At 31.6% G+C, this 23,433-nt stretch overlaps 1 protein-coding gene across 1 annotated transcript in view; it reads left to right on the forward strand.

The window, feature by feature from the left end:
- The window catches only part of GMDS (GDP-mannose 4,6-dehydratase), a 751,186-nt gene that overhangs the window by 164,035 nt on the left and 563,718 nt on the right, over positions 1-23,433 (forward strand). Inside the window, exon 4 of the mRNA XM_074270339.1 lies at positions 137-246. Coding sequence (XP_074126440.1) covers positions 137-246 — 110 coding nt within the window. The remainder of the gene's footprint in view (positions 1-136; positions 247-23,433) is intronic.

Genomic DNA, 23,433 nt, shown 5'->3' on the forward strand with positions numbered 1-23,433 from the left:
CTAATGAGCCTATGAAAATAAATTTCCTTATTTCATAGGAGGTTCTAAACTTTCTTAATATGCTTATCTGTTTTAGTTTTTCTTAATCTCTCTTATTTCCTTTTTTTTTTTAATGGTATATTCTTGAACCCCAAAGATATGAAATTACATTATGGTGATCTCACGGACAGTACCTGCCTTGTGAAGATAATTAATGAAGTGAAACCTACAGAAATCTACAACTTAGGAGCCCAGAGCCATGTCAAAGTAAGAGTTTTTTACACTTTTATCAAGTAATGACATAGAAAGCAACTGCAAGTTCTGGAATGAAAGCCACTCCTAGAATCAGTACTCATGTTGTTTCTTGTAATTATTAAAGGCCTTTAAAATAGAAAATTGTGATACTAATGTGGAATTATTGTTTAAAATAATTTTCTTTTTAAACATATGGTTTTTTATTCTACACTATAAGAAAATGTTACTACCAAGATAACATTATTTCACATTACATTGCTACAGTAAGCCCCAAGCTTTGATCTTTTGTTATTTTCTGTTATTTTAAATTATATTGAAGATAAAATACTTTGGAAACATCCTGGAAAATGAAATCTCAACCCTTACACTATCTTAATATATTTTCTTTTTAATAGGCATTTAAAGTGTTAGTTGAAAGAATAATTTTGCCTGAGAAAAGCTGCAAGCTTTTTGAAAGCTGTTTTGCTCTGTTGTGCTCACTGTTATTCCCTCCTGGTGAAAATTATTTCATCTTTTTCTGCTCTTAAGCTTCAACAAACTATTGTTGAATTCCTGTCCTTTTTCTCAAATTTTCAAGTAATCTCTCTGTTTCTTACACATTTACTTTTTAAAAACTTGGTATATTAATCCCAGAAATCCTGAGAATGTTATACACTAAGTTCTAGGAATTTTCTCAGTCCCAATTATTGTCTTAGTAGTATATTGCTTACTATTGAAACTAGTAAAATAAGAGAGGTATTTAATTTCATTCCTGGGAGTTGTTTAGGATAATTGATGGCTCTCTCTCTATATATAAATATATTTTAATCAGGAAAACTACACTTACTATGCAAACTTGCCTGTATTAGTTGCTGGTTTATAATTATCATCTTCCCTGGATAGTATGTAATTTATCTATCGTCTATGTTTCTGTTGTTAAAGGAAAAAAAAGAAGTAACATCATATGGATTCATATGGCAAATTGTGAGAAATGTAGTGGTGAAATGATTCTTCTGAATAATCATTGGTCTAAAATAATTCCATAAAACAATAGATTCATTTTTTCCCCATAATGGTAGCATATACATACAAATTGATAAAGACATTTTGTTACTCACTATACTCTGGGAGAGAATGATTTTTCCCTTGAATTACACTAAGTCTTTTTCCCATTCAGACTTAACTGAACTGTGAACAACATTGACACATACATATAGGATGCCTTATTAGAACCTATTTCCTCTTCATTCTTTTAAAATAACGCCTCAGAATTACAAAAGGCAATTAAAGGAAAAGACTCTATTTCCATAGACAGAGAATGCCAATCTTCTGATATCATTTCTTTATCTGGGAAGAGCATGAGAGCCAGTGTGACATAGAATATAGAAATCCAAAGGTTTTAGAGGCAAGAAGGATTGGTATTCAAGTTCTACCTCTGAAACATATATATGTTTATCATGAGAGTAACCTTTTGGGCCTTGTATTTCTCCATCAGATTTTAAATTACATATATGGCAATCTGCATCAGTGGAGGGAGTTTTTGTTGTAAGAGTTAGCCTCAGTGAAAGCACATGCCCTTCTTGTCTCTGTTTAAAAAAAAAATCATCTAGGGAAAAATGTGTATTTGTAGAATTTTGTTTCTCTGTTTCTACTTTAACTCTCTAAACACTCCTGTGAATGACTCTTTGGTTTTCATCAAATGCTAAAAATCAGTCATAATGGGAAGGTATATGAAATTGTTTGGAGGAGGTCTGTTGACAGATACTATTTTTAACAGTGTAAAACTTAAACCTTCTTGCATTGTTTTCCTATTATCTTTGCTGTAAAGGAACATTTGATCAAAGAGACAGATAAATTAGTCTTTTAAAATTTTTTTCCCAAAGTGCAATTACTTTGTTTTTGAACTTTGTGATATTTATTTTAGTGAACTGTTAAATATTTCAGACATTTATAAATTTGTGTAATAATAAATTTGCTTCTTTTTATCTCAATTTTGATTGTTATACAGTTGGGTATTTATTATGTGCTTTCTTTGCTATATTTTATTTATTATTCACAGTAAAATTATTTTTTCTTCTTCCTTACTTGAAGACTCAAGTTTATTTTAATTTTCAAAAAACCTATCCAGATATTGTCATTAAAAAGATAACTGTCATATCTGCTATTTTATACAAAAAATAAAATCTATTATTTAATACTTTTTTATGAGCTAACTGACAAATGATGTTTTTTATCATTTATTAACTCACAGATGCCACTTGTAGTGATCTGTATTACAAAAAGTTAAAACTGTTGCCTCAGGCTGATTTCAGGGAATTTTTGGTATTGAGACATTGGTTTCCCTCATTCTTTACCTAATCCTTGAACCACATAGTTTCTGCAGTCTCTTTGATTTTTTGGTTGTAACATTCAAATTATCTGAATACTAAGTAAATTTTTTAAACATGTATATAATTTTTTAAAGTTAAAATATTATATTCTGTGATATTCTGTTTCTCTACATCATAATTGTTCTCTGGGAGGAGGTCTCTTGGGTAGTTTCTGGAGATAGCCTTCCTTTCAGTTCAGTTCAATAATCCCAAAATGCAGCCAGAAGTTAAAGTCTAGATCCTTTATTGTGTCCTTCAAAGTCTTGAATCTTTTCCTGGGTTTCGGCTAGCTTTAATAGAGGCTTATCTCTCTCCTTGGTTCCCTGATGAGCTCATGTCCGAGTGTCTCCAGTCAGCACAACAGTAGAATTTGGAATGAATCAGACTCTGCCTCCAAGAGTGTGGGATTGTGGGTTTCCTGGAAGTTAATCCTAGTTGTGAATCTCCTGGACTTGAGAATCCACTGACTCCTGGCCCTGAATCTCCTCGAGCTTCCCTGAAGTTCTCCCCTTGACTCAATCCAGACTCTGACCTTTCCCACTGAATCCTGCCTCCGCTTGTGGGAGCTTCTTAAAAGTATGCTCTCTTTAAAGGTGTGAATCTCATGTGTGGACCAATGAGTGACTCCTTTAAAGGTGTGAACTACATGCATAAGTACCTTGTAAGAATCCTAATATCTCCCCTTTTCTTTTGATTTAGAACATAGGGTGGTCATGACCTTGAAACAGATAAATCCATCAATATAGGAGGTATTACACATAATTACATAAACACATAGCAATATAACACAAGCTAGAAGTGATATAACAAATAACATGAATCAACTTAAGGATTTATACATGTCCATAAGTCCTAGAAATACTCCAAAAGGAATCTATTGTCCATTAGTTCATGTGCCAGGAATCCAATAATTCCTGCAAGCTTTGAAGTCCTGCAATAGTCTCATCAACAATTTTTCATCTCAAGGAATCCAATGATCCCTGCTGGTTTTCAAGTCCTTTAATAATCTTATCTTGTGTTAGGGAATCCAATGATTCCTGCAGATTTTGTTCTTAGGTCTTCTCCTTTGTTTTGAGGTTTTTCTCTTTTTTTCTGTCTCTCTTTGATGGACAAGGCGAATACAACTCATTGACACCCATCTGATTCCTTCTCCATCTGAAGAAATAAAAGCAACCCCTTCTCCCCCAAGCAGTTAACCTATCTGGTCCCTTCCATTCACCACTTTCTCTATTTCGCCACATCACCTGGTGATTATATAAAGATAGTGGAGCTGCTCATATTGGACACTGCCCTTCTGGTGGGTTATAAAACCTGTCTGCCGGAGCCAGTGCATCTTTGTCAAAAATTTAAAAATGGTATAGAGAGAGAAATTTAGAAGTTCTCTAGGGTTACCCGTGGTCCCCCTTTCTTTTGTTTTTGGAGGAGTGTCTTAATGTCTCTGTTTCTTCTCTCTACTATTGCCTGACCTTGAGGATTAAAAGGTATCCAGTGGTATGTAAAATCTTATACTGTGCACAAAAGTGTGCAAAATGTTTAGAAGTATATGTAGGTCCATTATCTGTTTTTATTTCTTGTGGCACACCCATAATTGCAAATGCTTGTATAAGGAATTCAGTGACCACTGGGGCTGTCACTTTTGCTGTTGGCATTGCAAAAGTGAATCCTGAAAAGGTATCTACCACGACGTGGATAGAAGATAGACGACCAAAAGATTTATAGTGGATCACATCCATTTGCCAGATTTCATGGTCTCAAACCACGAGGGTTCTTCCCTGGAGGGAGCGTAGGAGCATGGAAAGTAAGGCAAGCTGGACAGGCTTTTACTATGCTCCTAACTTCTTCTCTTGTTATCCCAAATTATAAACGCAAAGCTCAAGCAGCCTGATTATATTTAAAATGAGATTCTTGGGCTTCCTGAAATAAAGGAGTATTGACTAACATGGTTAGAAGGCTATCTGCCTTTGAATTTCCATCAAAAATAGGACCTGGAAGTCCACTATGAGCATGGACATGCAAGATATAAATCTTGCCTGGATGCTTTCTCACTTGCTCTTGAAGTTCCTTAAAGAGCTGATAAATATTTGAAGCTGCAAATTTTATTTGGGCTGTGGCAATTCTTTGTACCACACCTACTGAATAGGCTGAATCAGAAATTATATTTATGTCTCCTGGGTAATAAGTAAGAGCTAGAATGATTGCATACAATTCATTCTGCTGAGTGGACTAAAAAGGAGTTCTTACTACTCTCTTTATGATTAAATCATGAGAGTATATAGCACAAATATTTTCTGGAGCTTTCTGGCGGCCTTCCTCTCTCTTTGGTTCCCGAGAGCTCTTGTCCAAGTGTCTCTAGCCAGCCCCACAGTTGAATCTCAAATGAACTCTTGACTCTGAATCTTCTAGAGTATGGGAATCAGACTCTGCCTCTGAGAGTGTGGGATTGTGGGTTTCCCAGAAGTCAATCCTAGTTGTGAATCTCCCGGAAGTCCATGAGCAGGCTTTTCCTTTAAACTTGTGAATCTGCTGCACTTGCAAATCCACTGAATCCTGTCTCCTTATATCCTCCCAGAGAATGGACTTGTGGGTACTCCCTGGGCTTATGGGAGCTCCTTACAGAACCAATGAAGGAACTCCTTTAAAGGTATAAACTCCTTTAAAAGTTTGAACTCCTTTAAAGATGTGAACTAAGTGCATAAGTACCTTGTAAGAATCCTAACAATATTCAAGTAAGATTTTAGGAATTTGCTTACAGATTATCGTATTTTAACGATGGAAGAAACACTTAAGTTTCAACTTTTGTGTGTAAATGAAGAATAGTACTTATGATGTTTATCAAAATGGTTGATATTCAAAAATCATAGGTCATTTTCAAATAGGATTTTTGTCCTTATATTTAAAGGTACTTAGATTGGGTATTCAGCATACTGCAAATGTTAAGTATTGTGAAAATAGGTAGAGTTGTCCAGTTTCCTATACTGGTTCTCTGTGTTCCAGATTTCTCTTTATTTCCTACTGTATATTAAAAAGAATAACCTCTCATACCAATTATCTGTCTTAGAAGAACTGCATGCATTCCTTGAAATTGTTGTATTTCTGACTCATACTTTTCCTGGAGTGGGTGAAGTAACTTAAGGATTTTTATTTCTTAATTTATCTTCTGGAGCTCAGGTATTACCCAGTGGATTAAAACTAAATAATATATCATGATAACAAAAAGTATTATAACTTATTTTGTTAGAATGTATAATTTAAAAGATAAATTTTTGAATTTGTACTGATATCAGTCCTTCAAGAACTTGAGATTTTATCAGATGTGGATCCTTCTTTCAATAACACAGATATCAATCATTGTATAACTTAGTAATTGTTGGATAGCTTTTGAGACTAGAAAACGTGAATTAATTTCTCTGAATTAAACTAGATTGGTTCTTTGATGAAAGATGAGTAGTCCTTAACACCCTTATAGATTGGTAGGAACTGCCAGCACTTGCATTCATTCCATTGTCATAGTTCTCAATAATGTAGGATCACAATTATATCACATTTTAGGAGGTCTATATTGTTTAAGACATTAATTTTTGCTTCATTAGACTATAATGCTGATAATATAAAGGGTAATCAAAAGTTGACTATATGAGATTTTTTGTTCATTTAACTTTTCTCCAAAATAATTAAAATCTATGTCTTTGCTCAAAATCTTTCATTGAAGAACCCATTACTTACCCTAGCAATCCATTCTGCTCTTGAATGATTGACACCAATTTCTAGAAATTTTTCCTCTGATAAAGGTAAAATTATTCAATTAATAAATATTTAGTAAATTCCTACTGTGTGCCAGGCACTGTACTTACTAACTACTATTTAATCAAACAAATAGTCGTACCCACACACAAGCACTCTAGTACAAATATTGTTAACCCAACTCAGGCATGCACTTAAAGGAAAGATTAAAAGGAATAAAGGAACTATGAACATCTACTTCTTTGTGATATCTATCTAGTATTTTTGTTTTGCTCTCTGGGATCAAGAAAAACTCATTGGCTAATTTGATACTACTGTCACTATTTTTTTGTTTTTGTTTTTTGTTTTTTGCTGAGGCAGTTGGGGTTAAGTGACTTGCCAGGGTCACACAGCTAGGAAGTGCTAAGTGTCTGAGGCCATATTTGAACTCAGGTCCTCCAGACTTCAGGGCTGGTTTTCTATCCGCTGCACTATCTAGCTGCCCCCTACTGTCACTATTAATGTAATAGAGTATAGTAATCATGGCTCACATTTATGTAGTTCTTTATAATAACTGTGTGGCAATTTTGAAGATATAATCATCTTTGTTTTATATGTATGAAGTAGAGAAATAGAGAAGCTAAGTGATTTTTTTCAAGGTTATACAACTAGGAAATAGTAGTACTGAGGAGCCTGAAGTTCAATGTTCTTTCTGTTATTTGGTATATAACGTATACCAAATAGATATAATATATACATGATATACAATATATAATATATACATGAATTGTATTACTGAATTCATTTTACTCTTCTACTGTCATTTCATATTTCATAATCAGTTCTGGAAACCGCATTTAAGGAAGGGGACATTTAGGAGCATGGTCAAAGAAGGGTTACCAGTATGATTAAGTATCTCAAAATTGTGTCACATTAGGATGGTTTTAGGTAATTAGTGTTTTTTAGCCTACGGCTTTTTGGAGGAACATGACGGTGATCTTCAAATGTTTGAAGGGTTGTCATGTAAAAGAGGAATCACACTTGTTCTGTTTGGCCCTAGAGGGGTTCTATGTTGGATTAATGAGTGGGAGTGTTGAGGAGGTTTTAAATTAAATTTGAAATTGGAATCAAGTAGCACGTTTTCCTTTAACAAACACACATTTTAAACCCTACCGCTGACAGGAATGAGGACAAAGAAATTTTCTGTATTATACATCTTTGCTTTTTATGGAAACTAGCTAGTTCAAAAAAGTTGTTTTGTTTATTGGAGACTAAGACTGGGAGTTAAAAGGCCAACTTCATCACCTGATTTTGTGCCTTTGGAACATTTGATATTTTCAAATCTTGTCAGTGATCTTTTGATTGTTTTCAATTATTCCCCTGTGGCTACAATGGGAAAGAGGGGAACTTTGGCTACTGGGTCAAAGGATGGGAAATAACAGTAAAACATGACATCATTCAAATTCTTTTAATTTTTACAAATAAATAGGAGATTAGAGCTACAATTTTTGTCAGTATGGTGAATTACAAATGAGGAAGCTCTCTATTAATGTAGACCTTTGAAACTTAGAGAGGTGCTATAAGTATATATATATATATATGTGTGTATATATATATATGTATATATATATATATGTGCTATAAGTATATATATATATGTGTGTGTGTGTGTATGTGTGTGTATATATATATATATATATACACATAAGCATATAAGTCAGCATACATATATGTATATATACACAACATCATATAATTTGAGCTTCACAACAATCATGTGAGGGAGGTCTATCAGGTATCAGATGATTATAGTGTTTTTCCACCTTCAGCTAAACAATAAATGTTAGAGACTAGTTTTGAACCTAAATCTTGATGCCAAATAGATTACTATATATTACAGCATGTAGTGTGTCAGTGGGAAAAGGGAACTAGGATACTGACATAATAGTCAACAAGAATTTATCAAATGTCTACTCTAGATGATGGAGATAAAAATGATCTTCTATTGTTCCAGAGGTTTTTTAATTGGTCATTAGGCCATGTCTGTTCTCAGTATGCTCAGTTGCTTCTTTATTTCCTATGAATTTACTTATTTCCCTATAAATATGTTAGGAGGCTAGGATAGATATCCTCTTAATAGTAATGATTATATTGGTAGATACCATGTTTTGAGAACTAAACAGAAATCTTCTTCAGCAGCAGAGTGTAATGTTTACAATAAGGTCGATCCAAACAAATCATTCTTTTTTCAACATGCTTGGAAAACAAAAGTTCTAATCTTAGCACATTCTGAAGTTTGGTCCATTTGAATCAGTGACGTCTAGACTCTTATTGAATACTGTTTATTTTGGCTTCTCTATGCAGAATAAAGTCTTCTATCACTCTTACTTCCAGTTAATTTTATGTGGGCTATGCTGAAAGTAAGGAAAATAAAATAATAGGAAGTTGGTCTGGTTTCCTGTAGGAAACCAATGAAGATGAAATTGGTTCTTGGAATGAACCCACAGCAGTCTGGGAAATACTGACTGAAGACATTTCTCTGATTCATAAGAATATGACTCATGAAATAGGTCATTGAAAGGCTGATTGGATCTTATGTGGGAGAAAGTGAGAGGTGATTGAAATGCACTGGTTATTAAAAAAAGTAAACTAGCCTGGTGTTATCATCAAAATTGGAACAAATTATCTAGTGCCTTTTTTGCCTTTTTTGATTGGGGAAAACTCAGGACTCTTTTCTGTGCTGCTGTTGTAAGGGTATATGTAGTATTTATTTGAGCTTTGAATTCTTTGCTCTCCTAATTATTCCATTATGATTTTGGAGGTTTTGTGAATCCTAATATAGATTCTCTGATAATCATGTATCATTCATTGGATCATAGGATTGGATAGAATCCTACCCATGAGACCCTCTCCCCTAACCTTATTTTAAGGTATGGTCACAATCATGACAACTTCAGAGAAATAGAATCTTTCCTCATTTGAAAGACCCTTTAATTAGGAGATTTGTATCTTTATGAATAAACAATAAAGTTTAGTGGAAACATAGTTGGGATTTAGAATTAAAGATATTTGAGTTCAAATTCAGGCTATGACACTCAAAAGTCATGTGACTCTAAATTTTGGGACCTAAATTTCTTCATGTATATATAACATGTGGAATTATATTTTCATTATTCATATGTGAAGTTGATAGTAGGAAAGTATTAATAAAGATTATTATTTTGGGAGGCCTCTTGGTATATAGTGCAAACAATGCTGGAATTGGAATTGGAGACTTGGTTTTGATCTGACATTTTCTCCTTTATTTCAGTTTCTGATAAAGAGATTGTCCTTCCCTTTACCAAAGCCAATCCCTAAACATACAACATTCCTTTCTCTTCTTTAGCAAATTGTACTCTCTATTATACTCCTCAACCTAATCTTCATTTTCTCCCAATTTATTCCTCCCTTCTTGCCTACAAACATACCCAACTCTCCCTATCTTCAAAAAGTCCTCATCTATTTCCTTCTTCCCCACTAATCACCATCCTTTATCTCTCTTCCCTAAGTCAAACTTTTTGAAAAAACCATCTACAATTATTAATTCTACTTCTCCTTTCATTCTTTTCTTAACTTCCAGTTAAGACATACTCATTTCATTGACATAGATTATTAATAATACCTCAGTACCTAAAAGACAACCTTCAAATATCACTATGAACTAAAAAAAAAAATTCCTAAAACTTAAAACTTCTGGTATTAAACACTATTAAAAATTAACTAAACTTAGATAGAGTATCCTCAGACATAAGAGTATCTTCCACTAACAACTGGCTTTAAAGCCATTCCAGTTTGCTAGAGTCTGCCACTTTGTATTTTACTTCCATAGTTTAAAAACAAACCAAAAAAGCGACTTCTATGCAGTGCCAAATGACAGTTAACTCACTTTTTAAAAAATATAACTCCAGTTTAAAGAATATATAGAGCTAAGTTGCTCAGTGGATAGAATGCCAGACCTGAAGTCAGGAAGACTCATCTTTGTGAGTCTGACTCTGGTTAAGACACTTAGTATCTCTGTGCCCCTAGGCAAGTCACTTACCCATGTTTGCTTCAGTTTCTGATCTGTAAATTAAGTTGGAGTATATCTCAGGATTTTTCATTTGCTAAAGGTAAAATGTTAAAAATACCAAAAAGTACTACTTACCCCACTTAAAACTATAATCTCTCTCCCTCCCTCCCCCTCCCTTCCTCCTTCTCTCCCCCTCCCTCCCTCCCTCCCTCCCTCCCTCTCTCTCTCTCTCTCTTTCTCTCTCTCTCTCTCTCTCTCTCTCTCTCTCTCTCTCTCTCTCTCTCTCTCTCTCTCTCTCTCTCTCTCTCTCTCTCTCTCTCTCTCTCTCTCCTTGTTCAAAACCTTGCCCAAACAGCAAATATCTTTTTAAAAATTCTTTGTTAATTGTTTGTTTATTCAATCATTCAGTTACTGACTCACTTATTTAGTGTTCCCCCTCAGTTACATTTAAAACAATTTTTTTTTACATTTGTATCTAAAATTTTTGAGTTCTAGTTTCTCTCCCTTATACCTATCCACAATTAGGAAAACACATATGAAGTTATGCAAGACATTTCTATAAAAGTCAAGTTGTAAAAGAAAACATAGATCTCCACTCTAATGAAAACAATTCCTCAAGAAAATTTAAGTTTAAAGAAAGAGAGAGAGAGAAAGAGTGCTTCAATCTATATTTAGATACAATCAGTTCTTTCTTTGAGTATGGATATGATTTTTCATCATAAGTCCTTCAGAGTAGTCATGGATCATTGTACTACTGAGAATAGCAAAGTTATTTTCAGCTGATCATAGCAGAACATTCCTATTACTTTGTACATAATGCATTTTACTTTGCTTGAGTTCATGGAAGACTTTCCAGGTTGCTTTTCTTTTCTTTTTGTTTTAAGCATCCTGCTCATCATTTCCTATAGAACAATAATGTTTCTTCCAATACACATATTACACTTTATTGAGCCATTTCCCAACTGATGGACATTTTTTTTGATTTCTATTTTTTTTTTCTTTGCCCTAAAAAGAGAGCTGCTATGAATGTGTGAGTCTGTGTGTGTGTGTGTATGTGTGTGTGTGTGTAGGTCATTTTCCTTTTTTAAAAAAATCTCTCTGGGCAGCAAACTTCTTGAAAACTAGAAATGACCAAACAAAAACCAATGATATCATGGGGCAATGAGAAATATTTTTTAAAAAGTCAAAATATTGGGGAAAAAAAAGTTAGAAAATTGAAATATCACCAAAAAGGAGCCTAGGCATCGTTTCTCAAGAAATTTTAATCAAAACCTGCCCAAATCACTCAGAATCAGAGGGCATAGTAGAAGTAGAAAAAATGTGACATGTCCAAAAAGGAACTGCAAAACAAAAACTCCCAGAAACATTATAGCCAAAATTCAGCGCTTCCAGTTAAAAATACAATTATTGCAAGCAGATAGAAAGGAGTCACAATCAAGATCACACATAATTTAGCAGTTATCCACTTTAAAAGGAGCAGAGATCTTCCAGAAGGCAATGGATGTGGACTTAGAGCCAAGAATAATTTACCCAGCAAAGCTGAGCACTATGCTGCAGGGGGAAAAATGGATTTTTAATGAAATAGAGGACTTCCAAGCATTCCTGATGAAAACACCACAGCTATGGAGAAACTTCGTGGTTCAAACACAGGAGTTAGGAGCAACATAAAAAGGTAAATATCAATAAACAATGATAAAGGACTAAATAAAGAGAAATTGCATACTTTCAGATATGAAGAGGTGATATGTATGTATTTCTTTTTAACTCTGATGTCATAGTAGTCCATTAAAGGTAATATAATTAGATAAGGCTTAGGCGAGGTTATATACTATGTTTTAATGATCTTGAGAAAAGAAAGATAGGAATTAGATAAGAGTTTGGCATGGTTATACTATGTCTTAATGATCTCGAGGAAAGAAAGAGAGGAAAAGAGAAATACACTGGATTGAGGCAGGGGGAGGAAAAGGAAGATTAATGATGGTTAGTTGAGCTAGTTGACTGAGATACCTTCCAGCTCTGAGATTCTATGAATTAATACTTGAGGTTTCTTGTTATTTATTGAATAATATCTTGTCATTTTAGAACTAGAAGGGAATGGATGAATCTAGTTGGCACCTTAAAGTGATGGGATCAGTGAAGTCAACAGCCTTTCCCAATGTTCCACAAATTGTAGAATCCAATAGAACCCAATGTTTCCTGACTCCTTGACTAATGCAGTTCTCACTCTGCCAAAATAAGGAAATGGAGTTCCAAAATATACGCCATAAATCATTTATTATTGGGTGCTGAACATTGTGAGTGCATAATGTATTGATTCTTTTAAAAGTGCATCAAAATTATTCCATTACAGGAGCTTTATTACTCTATTCTTCACTGCAGCTTAGAAAGGATTTGATACACCTTTTAAGAATTATCAGAATGAAGAAGGAATATTCCACATTTGTCTTTTTTCTTGTTGAATGCCTTAAAAAAATGATGCCCATTCTGATGTAACAGGACCTCACATCTTCCTCAACTTGTTTTGATGGAGGCTGCAAACTTCTGAAGAGAAGGTCCCAAAATTTGAAGACTACCTCCTCTAGTCCTTCTCCACCCTACTTTGGCCATGTTTTGACATTTGAATTCTTGTGAGTGCAAAGGTGTTTTGTTCCATATTGTATCTTGCTTGAATTTATTTTCATTCCACTGATTAAATAATTTTTGCGTAAGGGAATTCTACCAGTGTCTCTCATAGAAAACTGGCATGAAGGAAGACCTCAAAGTTTGTTGTGTTAGTTGAGAATACTGACTATTCTTCATTTTGACAATATCAATATTGCATCCAAATAAGTAGGTTACCTTAAAAACAACTCTTGGAGTTTTGGAATACTTGCTGCTTATACAAGCAAAGAAATGGTAGTTACTTCCTAGTATGCATAATATTTCTTTTTACTTGTCTGTGTTCTTAAGGAAATTGCAGAGAGACATGTCATTACAATTCTTGTGAATGTATTGTTTTATAGACTTTTTGATTTTCTAGTATGAATAGTATAAATGCAACTTTATTGGTATTTTTTAATTATAAAAAACAACATATGAGGGATGCCATATTTTGCAATTTAAATATCACATTCTTATATTTTTCCTCAACCAGATTTGGAATTAATTTTATTTGTGATGTAATGTGTAAAAATGCCAAAAGCATTGTAAGCTTGTTAGATTATTAAGGTATAGTTTATAGGAAAACATTTTGTTTAGCAAAGAACAGTAGGTGAGTAGGATTATACAAATATTTAGAAGAAGTTTCAAGAAGATGTAGTGATTGAAATAAAACAGCTATAAAAGTAGGCAAAAAAAATTTCTTTACATGCGGTTAACTTAATGTTTTATGCATTTAATATGAATTTAGTTGCTTATGTATTTGTGACATGTAATTTTAAAACTTCTTTTTACTAAGCTGATAGGCAGTTTTAATTAAAAAGTGGAACAAATGTGTGGTGAATTTAATCTGCATAGATAGTTAAACTCATTACTTTAGTTACTAGAGATGGCTTCCTTTCTATTCTTTAGGAAACTTTTGAGGGGTGGGATTTCTTTGAAATTGATGTTTCCCTTTTTTTGCTTGTATTGGTGGCCATATACTCTGATGTAAATTAGTGTGAGTGATGACTGTTTTCACTTTTTTTTTTTTTTGGTAGCCAAGCTTAATTATATTAATCAGCTTAAGCTTTCTTCACTTTTATTGAATTTTTAAAAGTAAATCTTTATTCCTTTTTATTAATGTGCCCAAGTGGCCCTTAGAGAAAAACTTAATTTTTTCAGTCTGAATTAATATTCATGGATTTTGATAGATAGATCATATGTCATATGGCATAAGTCCTATTTTAAAAACCTTTTATGGATCTAAGCAATCTAATTCAAATCCAAAACCATTTAAAAACTACTTTATGGTTCCTTAAGAATTTATGTTTGAGAGAACACTTCATGAAAGCTCCACTCTACCTGTTCAAACAGATTGTTTTGTTTTATTAGGTTGAGGTGGGGTTGTAATTTTGATAACAGCTAATAACATTTGGAATTTTGCTTATAATTAGCAGACCACACAAAGATATGTTTGTTGTATTTAGCACAACCAGTCCATTTATAACAGTGACTCTGTTGTCTAGACCAAACTTAACCAAAACCCAAATATTATCTTAGTTAACTCAACATAATTACTTTACATAATTATTTTATATGAATTAAACAGATTAATGTAATGATAAAATAAATGCACATGTATATGTTAATTGGATGTGGAAATAAATGTAAATGCTAGACAGTAAGGAAATCAATTATGAGTTCTTGAAAGATTCTGATAGAAGGTTTAGAATTTTTATTGATTCATAGAAAAGCATTTTTAGGTCTATTGTATCTTAACTAAAGTACAGGAGATAATTACTTGATTAAATTACTATAGAAATTATATCCCTTAAACAATACTAGGATACTCTAATTTATGTCAAAGATATTTCCCCCAATGTTGTATAATAATCAACTTACAAATATTCAGATCATACTCTAAATGAATCAACAGATCTCATTTATAAAACAGATTTTATATTTTCTTTTTATTTTTGTGAACATGGATTATGTTTAGCTTTCTTAAAATCAAACAAATATGTTTATCAAGAGTAAAATAACAAAAAAAGCAAAGATATTCTATTTTAGCTTAATAAGAATGCAGTGTTTTTTATTTAAAAAAACTTTTGTTATTAATTGAATTAATTTGTTACAATTCCAATAAGAAACAGATATTTGAAATAATTTAGTGGGAATGTTTCTAGTTTCTTTTATTTGCATTTTTGCTTTTTAACTGGTATGTAAGATCAATTCATTCTCTCTTCAATTTTATTCTTTAAATGTTTATAAATTATTTCTAATTTATGGCATTAAAAAGTAATGTATATACTATTGGACATCTGGATAAAAGGAAATCTTCAATTTCAATAAAGTTACTTTAGTTCACAATTAGATTCTGCTGTCTTTGTCCTCATTGTATGAAGTGAATCTTATTTATAGATAATGTTTGTGTGTGTATGTATATGTGTGTGTAGGTACATATATAGAGAGGTAAATAGGTAGGCAGGTAGATAAATAGATAGGTAGAGATATTGAAATATATATAGTCATTTGATTTGTTGGCTGTTTTCTACATGACTCTATGATTGGACTTCTCTTTTATTTATATATTGAATTAGCCATTAGAGTGGCTTATTCAAAGTATTATCCAAAGAAGTTTTAACATTTTAAGTGAGTTGTTGAACTTATTTATTTTTGTAGGACTGATGATTAAAAGAAAATGTTTTTTAAAGATTAAAATAGATGTGTTGGTGGCAGGTATGCTTTTAGTGAAGTGTGTAATGTGGAGAAAGGATGGAAGATTTTAATTTCTTTTAATTTTACTTGGAGTGCCAGAGAAAAGCTTTTCCAGAGATATTTTTTTTCTCTTCTCATTTATAGATGTCAGGGTTTTTTTTAATAATAAAAAATTCTGATTATATAAAATTGTTAAAGCAAGAAATCTTGTGGAAGTTTTAAGATCTTTAATTTTATGTACATGTCCATCATTAGGAGTCTAAATGCTAAATCTAAATCTTTACTAGGCAGTTAACTGTTAAATAGCATAATACAGAACTTTTTTTTTTTTTTTTTCATTCTGGATCACATGCTGGGCCTTTTTTTTCAGTCTCTGGCTTTTATATAAAGACTGGTTGGAGGCAGCATGGTGAACGTTAAAGGCATTATTTAGGAAATACTGTAGTGTTCTCATGCCTTTTTTCCCCCAGGAAAGAAACATAAGACATTATGTTTAACAAAGGTTAGTTTACCATTGGATTGAAATAATTTTAATCCTTGGTTATTTAATAAATGTGAATAAAGGAATTCTTAAATATGGAATAAATAAAGGGTTTCTTCAATATATAATTATTAAATATAATATTCAATTATTAAGTATTTATATTTTTAACCATCATCAAGCTCTGTTGATGGAATAAACCTCAGCAAAGTGTAATTATTAAGATAAGTTTATTATCAATGGATACAACATAGAGTAAATTCTTTATGCTCTCACACAAAACTTGAAAAAAAATCACAGCTATTTTCTGCTTAGTCATAGATTTATATTTTTTTGTCTTAAAACTCCTAGAAATCCTTTCTAACTAAAATTCAGTAGTTAAAGCATACAACAATTATGGTGACAACATCTGTGGACAAGAATTATTAATCCCTTGTTTCATTAGATTTAGTGATTTCTTTTTAAATAATCTGTGTTCAAGGATTTTTCTAATTTACTTGTGGTTTTAGTTTAGTTTCTTTCTTTCTTTTTTTAACTTCAAATAAAGCAATGGATGTGCCAAATGGGTTTTTGGTACTTTGTAGAGAAGCAAATGATTTCTTAATGCTTTTTCCCCTCTTTCTTTTTCCTTTCTCTTCTCTTCTCTTCTCTTCTCTTCTCTTCTCTTCTCTTCTCTTCTCTTCTCTTCTCTTCTCTTCTCTTCTCTTCTCTTCTCTTCTCTTCTCTTCTCTTCTCTTCTCTTCTCTTCTCTTCTCTTCTCTTCTCTTCTCTTCTCTTCTCTTCTCTTCTCTTCTTCCTCTCTCTCTCTCTCTCTCTCTCTCTCTCTCTCTCTCTCTCTCTCTCTCTCTCTCTCTCTCTCTCTCTCTCTCTCTCTCTCTCTTGTTACAATGAGACATAAAGTAGTATTGGTGTACTGATAGTGCTATGTCTCTATTATACATATAGATGGCAGCAGAGTGTTGCAGACAATCTAGTAACTAATTTATGAAGGATGAGTGATAGATAAGCTGACTTCTATCAGCTATATCTTTGTGTATCTTTAGTTTGACATAAAATAAGAGAGCTCCTATTGATAATGAAAGACCATGGGAAGATGAAGAAGGTTATGGGATGCTATAAAATTCTGAATTTCTGCATAAGTCCCAGGTGGGAAAACTTAATCTTTTAAGGTATGTCATCTCCTCATGAAACATGATTAAAGTCAGCTAAGATAATATGCATGTCAAAATAAAGAGACAAAGAGGGGGTCAGGATGGCAGGGAAAAAGAAAAGAAAAAGAGAAAGTATTCATAAGTTGCAACTGAAAGTAATGAACTGCTGCCTAGGGGTACTGTAGAACTTGGCCAGCATGTCTACTTTTTAGTTAAGCAAGTTATAGGGAGGGAAATGTCAGTCCACGAATCAGGCAAACCATTCCATGGGAACATTTGCTCAAATGTCAGCATTTTAGAAAATAGAACTGCAGCCTATTATATTCAGTCTCCAAGCATAATTTGCTATTAAATGGGTACTAGCACAAGTAAATTTTTTGAGTTGAGTCTGTAATTAACAAAAGCTATTTTGCATTTCAATTAAGATTCCTAAATACTGACACAATGACTATTAAAGATGATAATCAGCAGGATAATAATTATGCTTAATAGGAGTCTGTCAATGAGGACTTTCCTCTGGATTCTTTTAAATCACCAATAGCTATTTGAAGTTCTTTCAATCAAAGCATTGAAATCCGTCAGAGAGGAAGGTATTTAGAATCTCTAAAATGAAGTTTTTTAATATGTCTGCAGTGACTTAAACAGATCAATATCCTAGTTCAAAATATAGTAAGACATTGAATCACTTTTTGAACGATGCGGTTCTCGAAAAATTTGCTTCATTATTTATTTTTCTGGTCTACCTCATATGGTTCAATTCCATAAATGAATTTCTGCATCACAAATTGCCTCCAAAGGTGTGTATAACAACTTACTTAAAGGCAGTATCTGGCAAGTCTCTGTTGTGACAGCAACTTATTTCTCACATAATTATTTTTCTTAGTAAATTTGATATCTTAACAACCCCTTCCCTCACTGCTGGGTTCAAAAAATAACACTTAGTATAATTTATTTCTTGTGCTTAATAAAGGCTTACTTGATACTTCATTTTAGACTAGTTTTTATAATTCACTTTCTAGCTGTTAAGAGAGGGAATGAGTTTTCTGAGAGGAGAAAGATGGTTTCCAGAATGATTTTCTGTGTATTGTAATAGGCTTCACTAGAATTTAAAAACGAAGGTGCGAAATACAAACTCTTGACTAGTTCTTTGGGACTATTTTATAAAGATATGTATACAGGTAGAAGGATGTTTATTTACAATGTTTGGTTTGAATACTTTTAAAAACAATAATTATGTTGCCTGTTATCCATAGTACCAGATTACTCCATTCTTGTTAACACACAAATCGTTGTATGCACTCTGTGAGTTGAAAAAAAATTTGATTTCGAGGTATGTAATTATTTTGACAATATATTCTTTCAGAGTAAATTTCACAAGTCATATTTAATTTTTCCAAGAAAAAAAATAACATCCATTTTGGAATGTGTTTTCAAAGTCCAAATTTTAAAAATGAAACTGATTGTTGTTACAATATTTCTAATCAATGAACAGCTATATTTACTAGAAAATTAATTGAAGATCTAGTTATATATTACAATTATCAAAAGGGTTTAGACTAACAAACTAACAGTTTTGAAAATGGTTTGTTTTTCTTCCTTTAAAAATTGAATGACTTCCTGCAGAATTTTTCTTTCAAGCATCCTTTTTTCTTCCTAGAAATATTCCCCCCTGCCCTGGACATTTTGCTTATTTTTTTTTTTCCCCCGGGGTGGGGGGTGGGGTCAATTGAATAGTATCTTGCAGAGTATGTGATTTTTTTTGTCTTTTAAACACAATTTTAATGAAATTTATGACAGAATAACAATACTGCTTTCTCTACTAGATTTTCAAGTGAATGTCATATAATCATATTCTGAAAAGCTCATTAGTTGTAGAAAAATGTGAGTTCTAGAGTTTACATACAGAGAGATAAAACTTATTCATTGAATGTTTCCATATTGGTATCACCTTAAGTTTTACAAACTGGATAGAATTATTTTTTCATATGCCATAGAATAATTATTCAGCCACTACAGTTTTTAAAAATTGCTAGCTGTATCTGTATGTAGTAGTGGTAACTTTTTTTGTGTGTAACAGAAAATTCATAATTTGCCTTTTTTAAATAATTAATTTAGGAGAAAAATATACTTTTATAAAATCTAGCTGCTGATTTTTAAACTAATAGCACACTAAGGGGAAAATTGTGGTAATTTTCTCACAGTGTCCCAATTTTATGTATCTATTGAAATGAACTCAAGTTTTTAAAGAACATTAAAATTTCTAAAATTCTACACATTTGAAAATGTCTTTCTGGAATCAGTTTTCAATTGTTTATTTAAGTTATAGTTGTTACAAGCTTTTTATTTTCTACAATTATAGTAGTTTTTTTGGCAATTATTTTACATCAGTATAACATTATTTTGGAATCATAGTAAGTGAATATTTCTTAGTCTTCATCATGTTCATCATGGCTCATTAGTATGTTTAATGCATTTAAAGATAAAAGATAAAAATGTGCATGTGGAATTTAAAATGTTGGATGTGATGTATTTTATATATATATATATATATATATATATAAATATAAACAATAGCTTCTAACATTCCTGTTAATTTGAAAAATTATTATAATCTTTGGGAAAATATCCATCATTCATTCCCATTTGGAGATATTATGTCTTTGATTCCCACAAAGGTTTTCTAGTAAGTTTCCTAAAGTCAATTTATGGCCAGACACTTGTTCTTTTAAAAAATTAATGCCTTTGTAATTATACCTGAAACCTATGTTTCTTGGAATATTGCCTTTTCACATATTGCATCTGTGGTAATACAGTTTTACCATTATCAAGTATTTCCAGTATTTTTCTTCTTTAAGTGGCTACTTTTTCTCTATTTTGGGATATGCTACTTTTCTTTGCATAGGAGATATTTTTGTATGTGTGAACATCCTTATATTTCCCATCTTCCCATATTGCTATACTCTTATGATTCAAAGTATGAATCTGAGCTTCTCACATGATATTATTTCTTATTGGTACAACAGAAGAATAAAAGATAGACTACACAAAAACTACAAAAAAAATTCAGGAAGCTATAAGTATGAATTGTTACCTTAATCCCCCCCCCCCCATTTCCTTTATAAATTTTTATCTAGCTCTCTTTAGAAATTTTAACAATCTGGGATAATTTATTCCTTCTCTGAATGTTTTCTGTCTTTATTTAGTAATACTTAAAATAAAAAAAATATGTATTTTAATTGCTCACATATATAGTCTTGTTGTCCACTTAGTTATGCAGTAAATTTTAATTGCAAAGCAATAAAAAACGACTTCTTAAAATGTTCCACCTATCAGAAACATTTAAAAAGAACTATTATGGTCAAAACTTCTTAATCAAATATAGCTTTTGAACAGTGTCAGTAGTATATTAAAAACATCTTTATAGCCTCAGGTGAAAAAAGACCCTTAGAACTGATATGAATGTAACTAAAAGAATGTGCAGTTAGCCTTCTCATGGAAAGTGATAAATATCAATTAAAAATTAGTTTCTGTTTTTAATTAAATCAGGTCTGTCAGTAGGAATTATATTTAAAATGTGCAGGAAGAAAAAAAAGACAAAAATCAGAACATGAGGCATACAAATGCTTATCTTTTGCTTTTAATAAACTTTCATTTTTCCTGTCAGAATCTTAATGAAAGACATAACAGGAACATGACATTTTTTGCATATATATGGTTTGCGTTAGTTGTTTAGTTATTACTTCAGTGACTTAATGCCATTTGTGATATAATTTCTTTTCTTTCTTTTTTTTTTTGCACATATTTTCTTGGTTTGACTTACATTTTGTATATAATATTTCATCTATCTCTGCCTTTCAGACTGAGGACATATGTTATATAGACACATATATAAGATTCTGTTGCATTTTGTTTTTCAGCTAGTCTTTTGCAAATAGTGGCTTATGAGTGTGTCCTGTGCCATTGTTTTAATTTATTTTGGTTTATCCTTTGTGAAGCATCACTGCAAAAGTGAAAACTATGTTTATAATATTTCAAGTATTGGGGAAGAATTCATAGGTTATTGCTATTTAAAATTCCTAAAGTATTTGAATCTAACAAATTGGGCATTAATTAATTAGAAATTTGTCATAGGACTTTACCAAAGAAGAACAAGAGTACTAAGAGTCATATATCCATATCTTTAACCTAATTTGTAACTTAATTATAACTTTGTAGCTTAAAATTCATTGACTTGCATTTGTGGTCAAAATATTGAACTTACAAGCTTTATATAAGTATTACCACCATCTTTATGCTGATTAAATCAAACCTGAAAATATGACACTTCTGGTAGTATGTAAAATAATGGGGAAAAAAAATCCAGAAAAGTTAATTAGCATCCCCACCCCAACTCAGTTTCTTCACCTTTAAAATTGAAGGACTGAAAGAGTTTGGACTAAATAATCTTCTCAAATCTCATTTCCTGTTTTAACTTGGTTTATATGCTGATCTATGCCAATGATCTCTACTATGTTTTGTAAGAATACATTTTAAAGTAATCTAAGGATAATAAAATTTCATTATGATATGAAAATGCATATGTGAATACCCTAAAAACCAGCTTTTTGTAAAAGACCCAATGATCCATTCTAGTAGGTAACAGTTTCTTCAGGTAATACTTCAAATTCCTAGACATGGAATATGCATATGCCTTTTCAAAATTTAGCACCCTATTGTAAGAACCTAAGGATACAAAGATTTAACTAATCTACATTATTCTTTCTGTCAACTAGTGAAGATGAAAATTCTCAGTGTTAATTTTTTCTAATATACAAAACAAGTTGTACTTTTAACTACCAAGGTGCATTAATCCATTTTAAATTATATGATCATGTTTGTTACAAAATGGTAATACCTGTATAAAATGAATTATTTCTTAAACAGCCCATGCTGCTTTTCTATATACACAGATGAATAACATAATAGGGCAAGACAATAACAATAAAGGAACTAATAAATGTAATTATTTAAAGAGGATAATTAATACCTGTATTTCAACTGAATAGTTATGGTTTTACTTCTTATAGTTTGGGGAAAAAATAGTATGGAAGTTGTAATCATTTCTAACTCATTAGAAAAATTGTTTTTATGTATTACTTTTGATTTCTTAGGTATGCAAATTATGTTTAAGAAGACTAATATTTGATTACTTTTGTATATGACTTTTCTTTTTAATACATCCATTTACCAGTTTCTATCGAATAAGTTGCTGTGGAATGATTTTTAACATTTTGGAGTAATCTAATTTGCCTTAAATCATATAGCAGATTATCAGGATAATGTGTTCCACATACTTATATAGCACTGGATTTTTTTTTTATTTAAAAGGTGTATGCTCATTACTTTTCTAAAAATGTGTACTTATTACTTTTCTAAAAGTGTATTAATACATTTGCAAGTCAAAATTCAGTATGTAGATAAAAATGGAATTTTGGAGTCGTGAAAATTTACCCTTTTTGGAAGTACTTTTGATTGAAAGCCTTTATTACATTTACTTGCAAAGTGTAAGCTATTGTCACAGCAGTACTAACTCATGATTACTGGTTTAACTTAAAGATGATTCTTTATCTTTTGGAGCTAGTTTTTTGAATTACAGTTTGGTTATTGATATTAAAGTATCTGCTTTATATATATATAATTCAGTATAACAAAAATTCACGTTCATGTACAAAACTTTGAAAAAAGCTTTTAGAAGAATATTTTCAATCTATGGTTTCTACTAAACAGGGTGTTTTCTCTTAGTTATATATTGTCAGTAAATTTGACAAATGTCTTACTTATTGAATTTTCAAAATATTTGTGATTAAACAGTTCAACATGACTCAATTGTTCCAAATTTATTGTTTTGAAAACTTGTTAAAATAAAATTTCTATTATGCTGATAAATTCTTGTGACAATGATAACTAATAAAACCTTAGATCTGAAGGGAACTCTTAGTTGAGTCACTGTTTGTTACAAATGAGTAAATGGAAGTTCAGAAAATAATGACTTGCCTAAGGTCACAAGCTATTACTAGATTCCATGTGTTCTGACCAGTGTTCATTCTATACCTGAGCCCTGACTTGGTTTTTTAT

The sequence above is a fragment of the Sminthopsis crassicaudata genome, chromosome 1 (assembly GCF_048593235.1).
Source record: "Sminthopsis crassicaudata isolate SCR6 chromosome 1, ASM4859323v1, whole genome shotgun sequence".
NCBI classification, from domain to species: domain Eukaryota; kingdom Metazoa; phylum Chordata; class Mammalia; order Dasyuromorphia; family Dasyuridae; genus Sminthopsis; species Sminthopsis crassicaudata.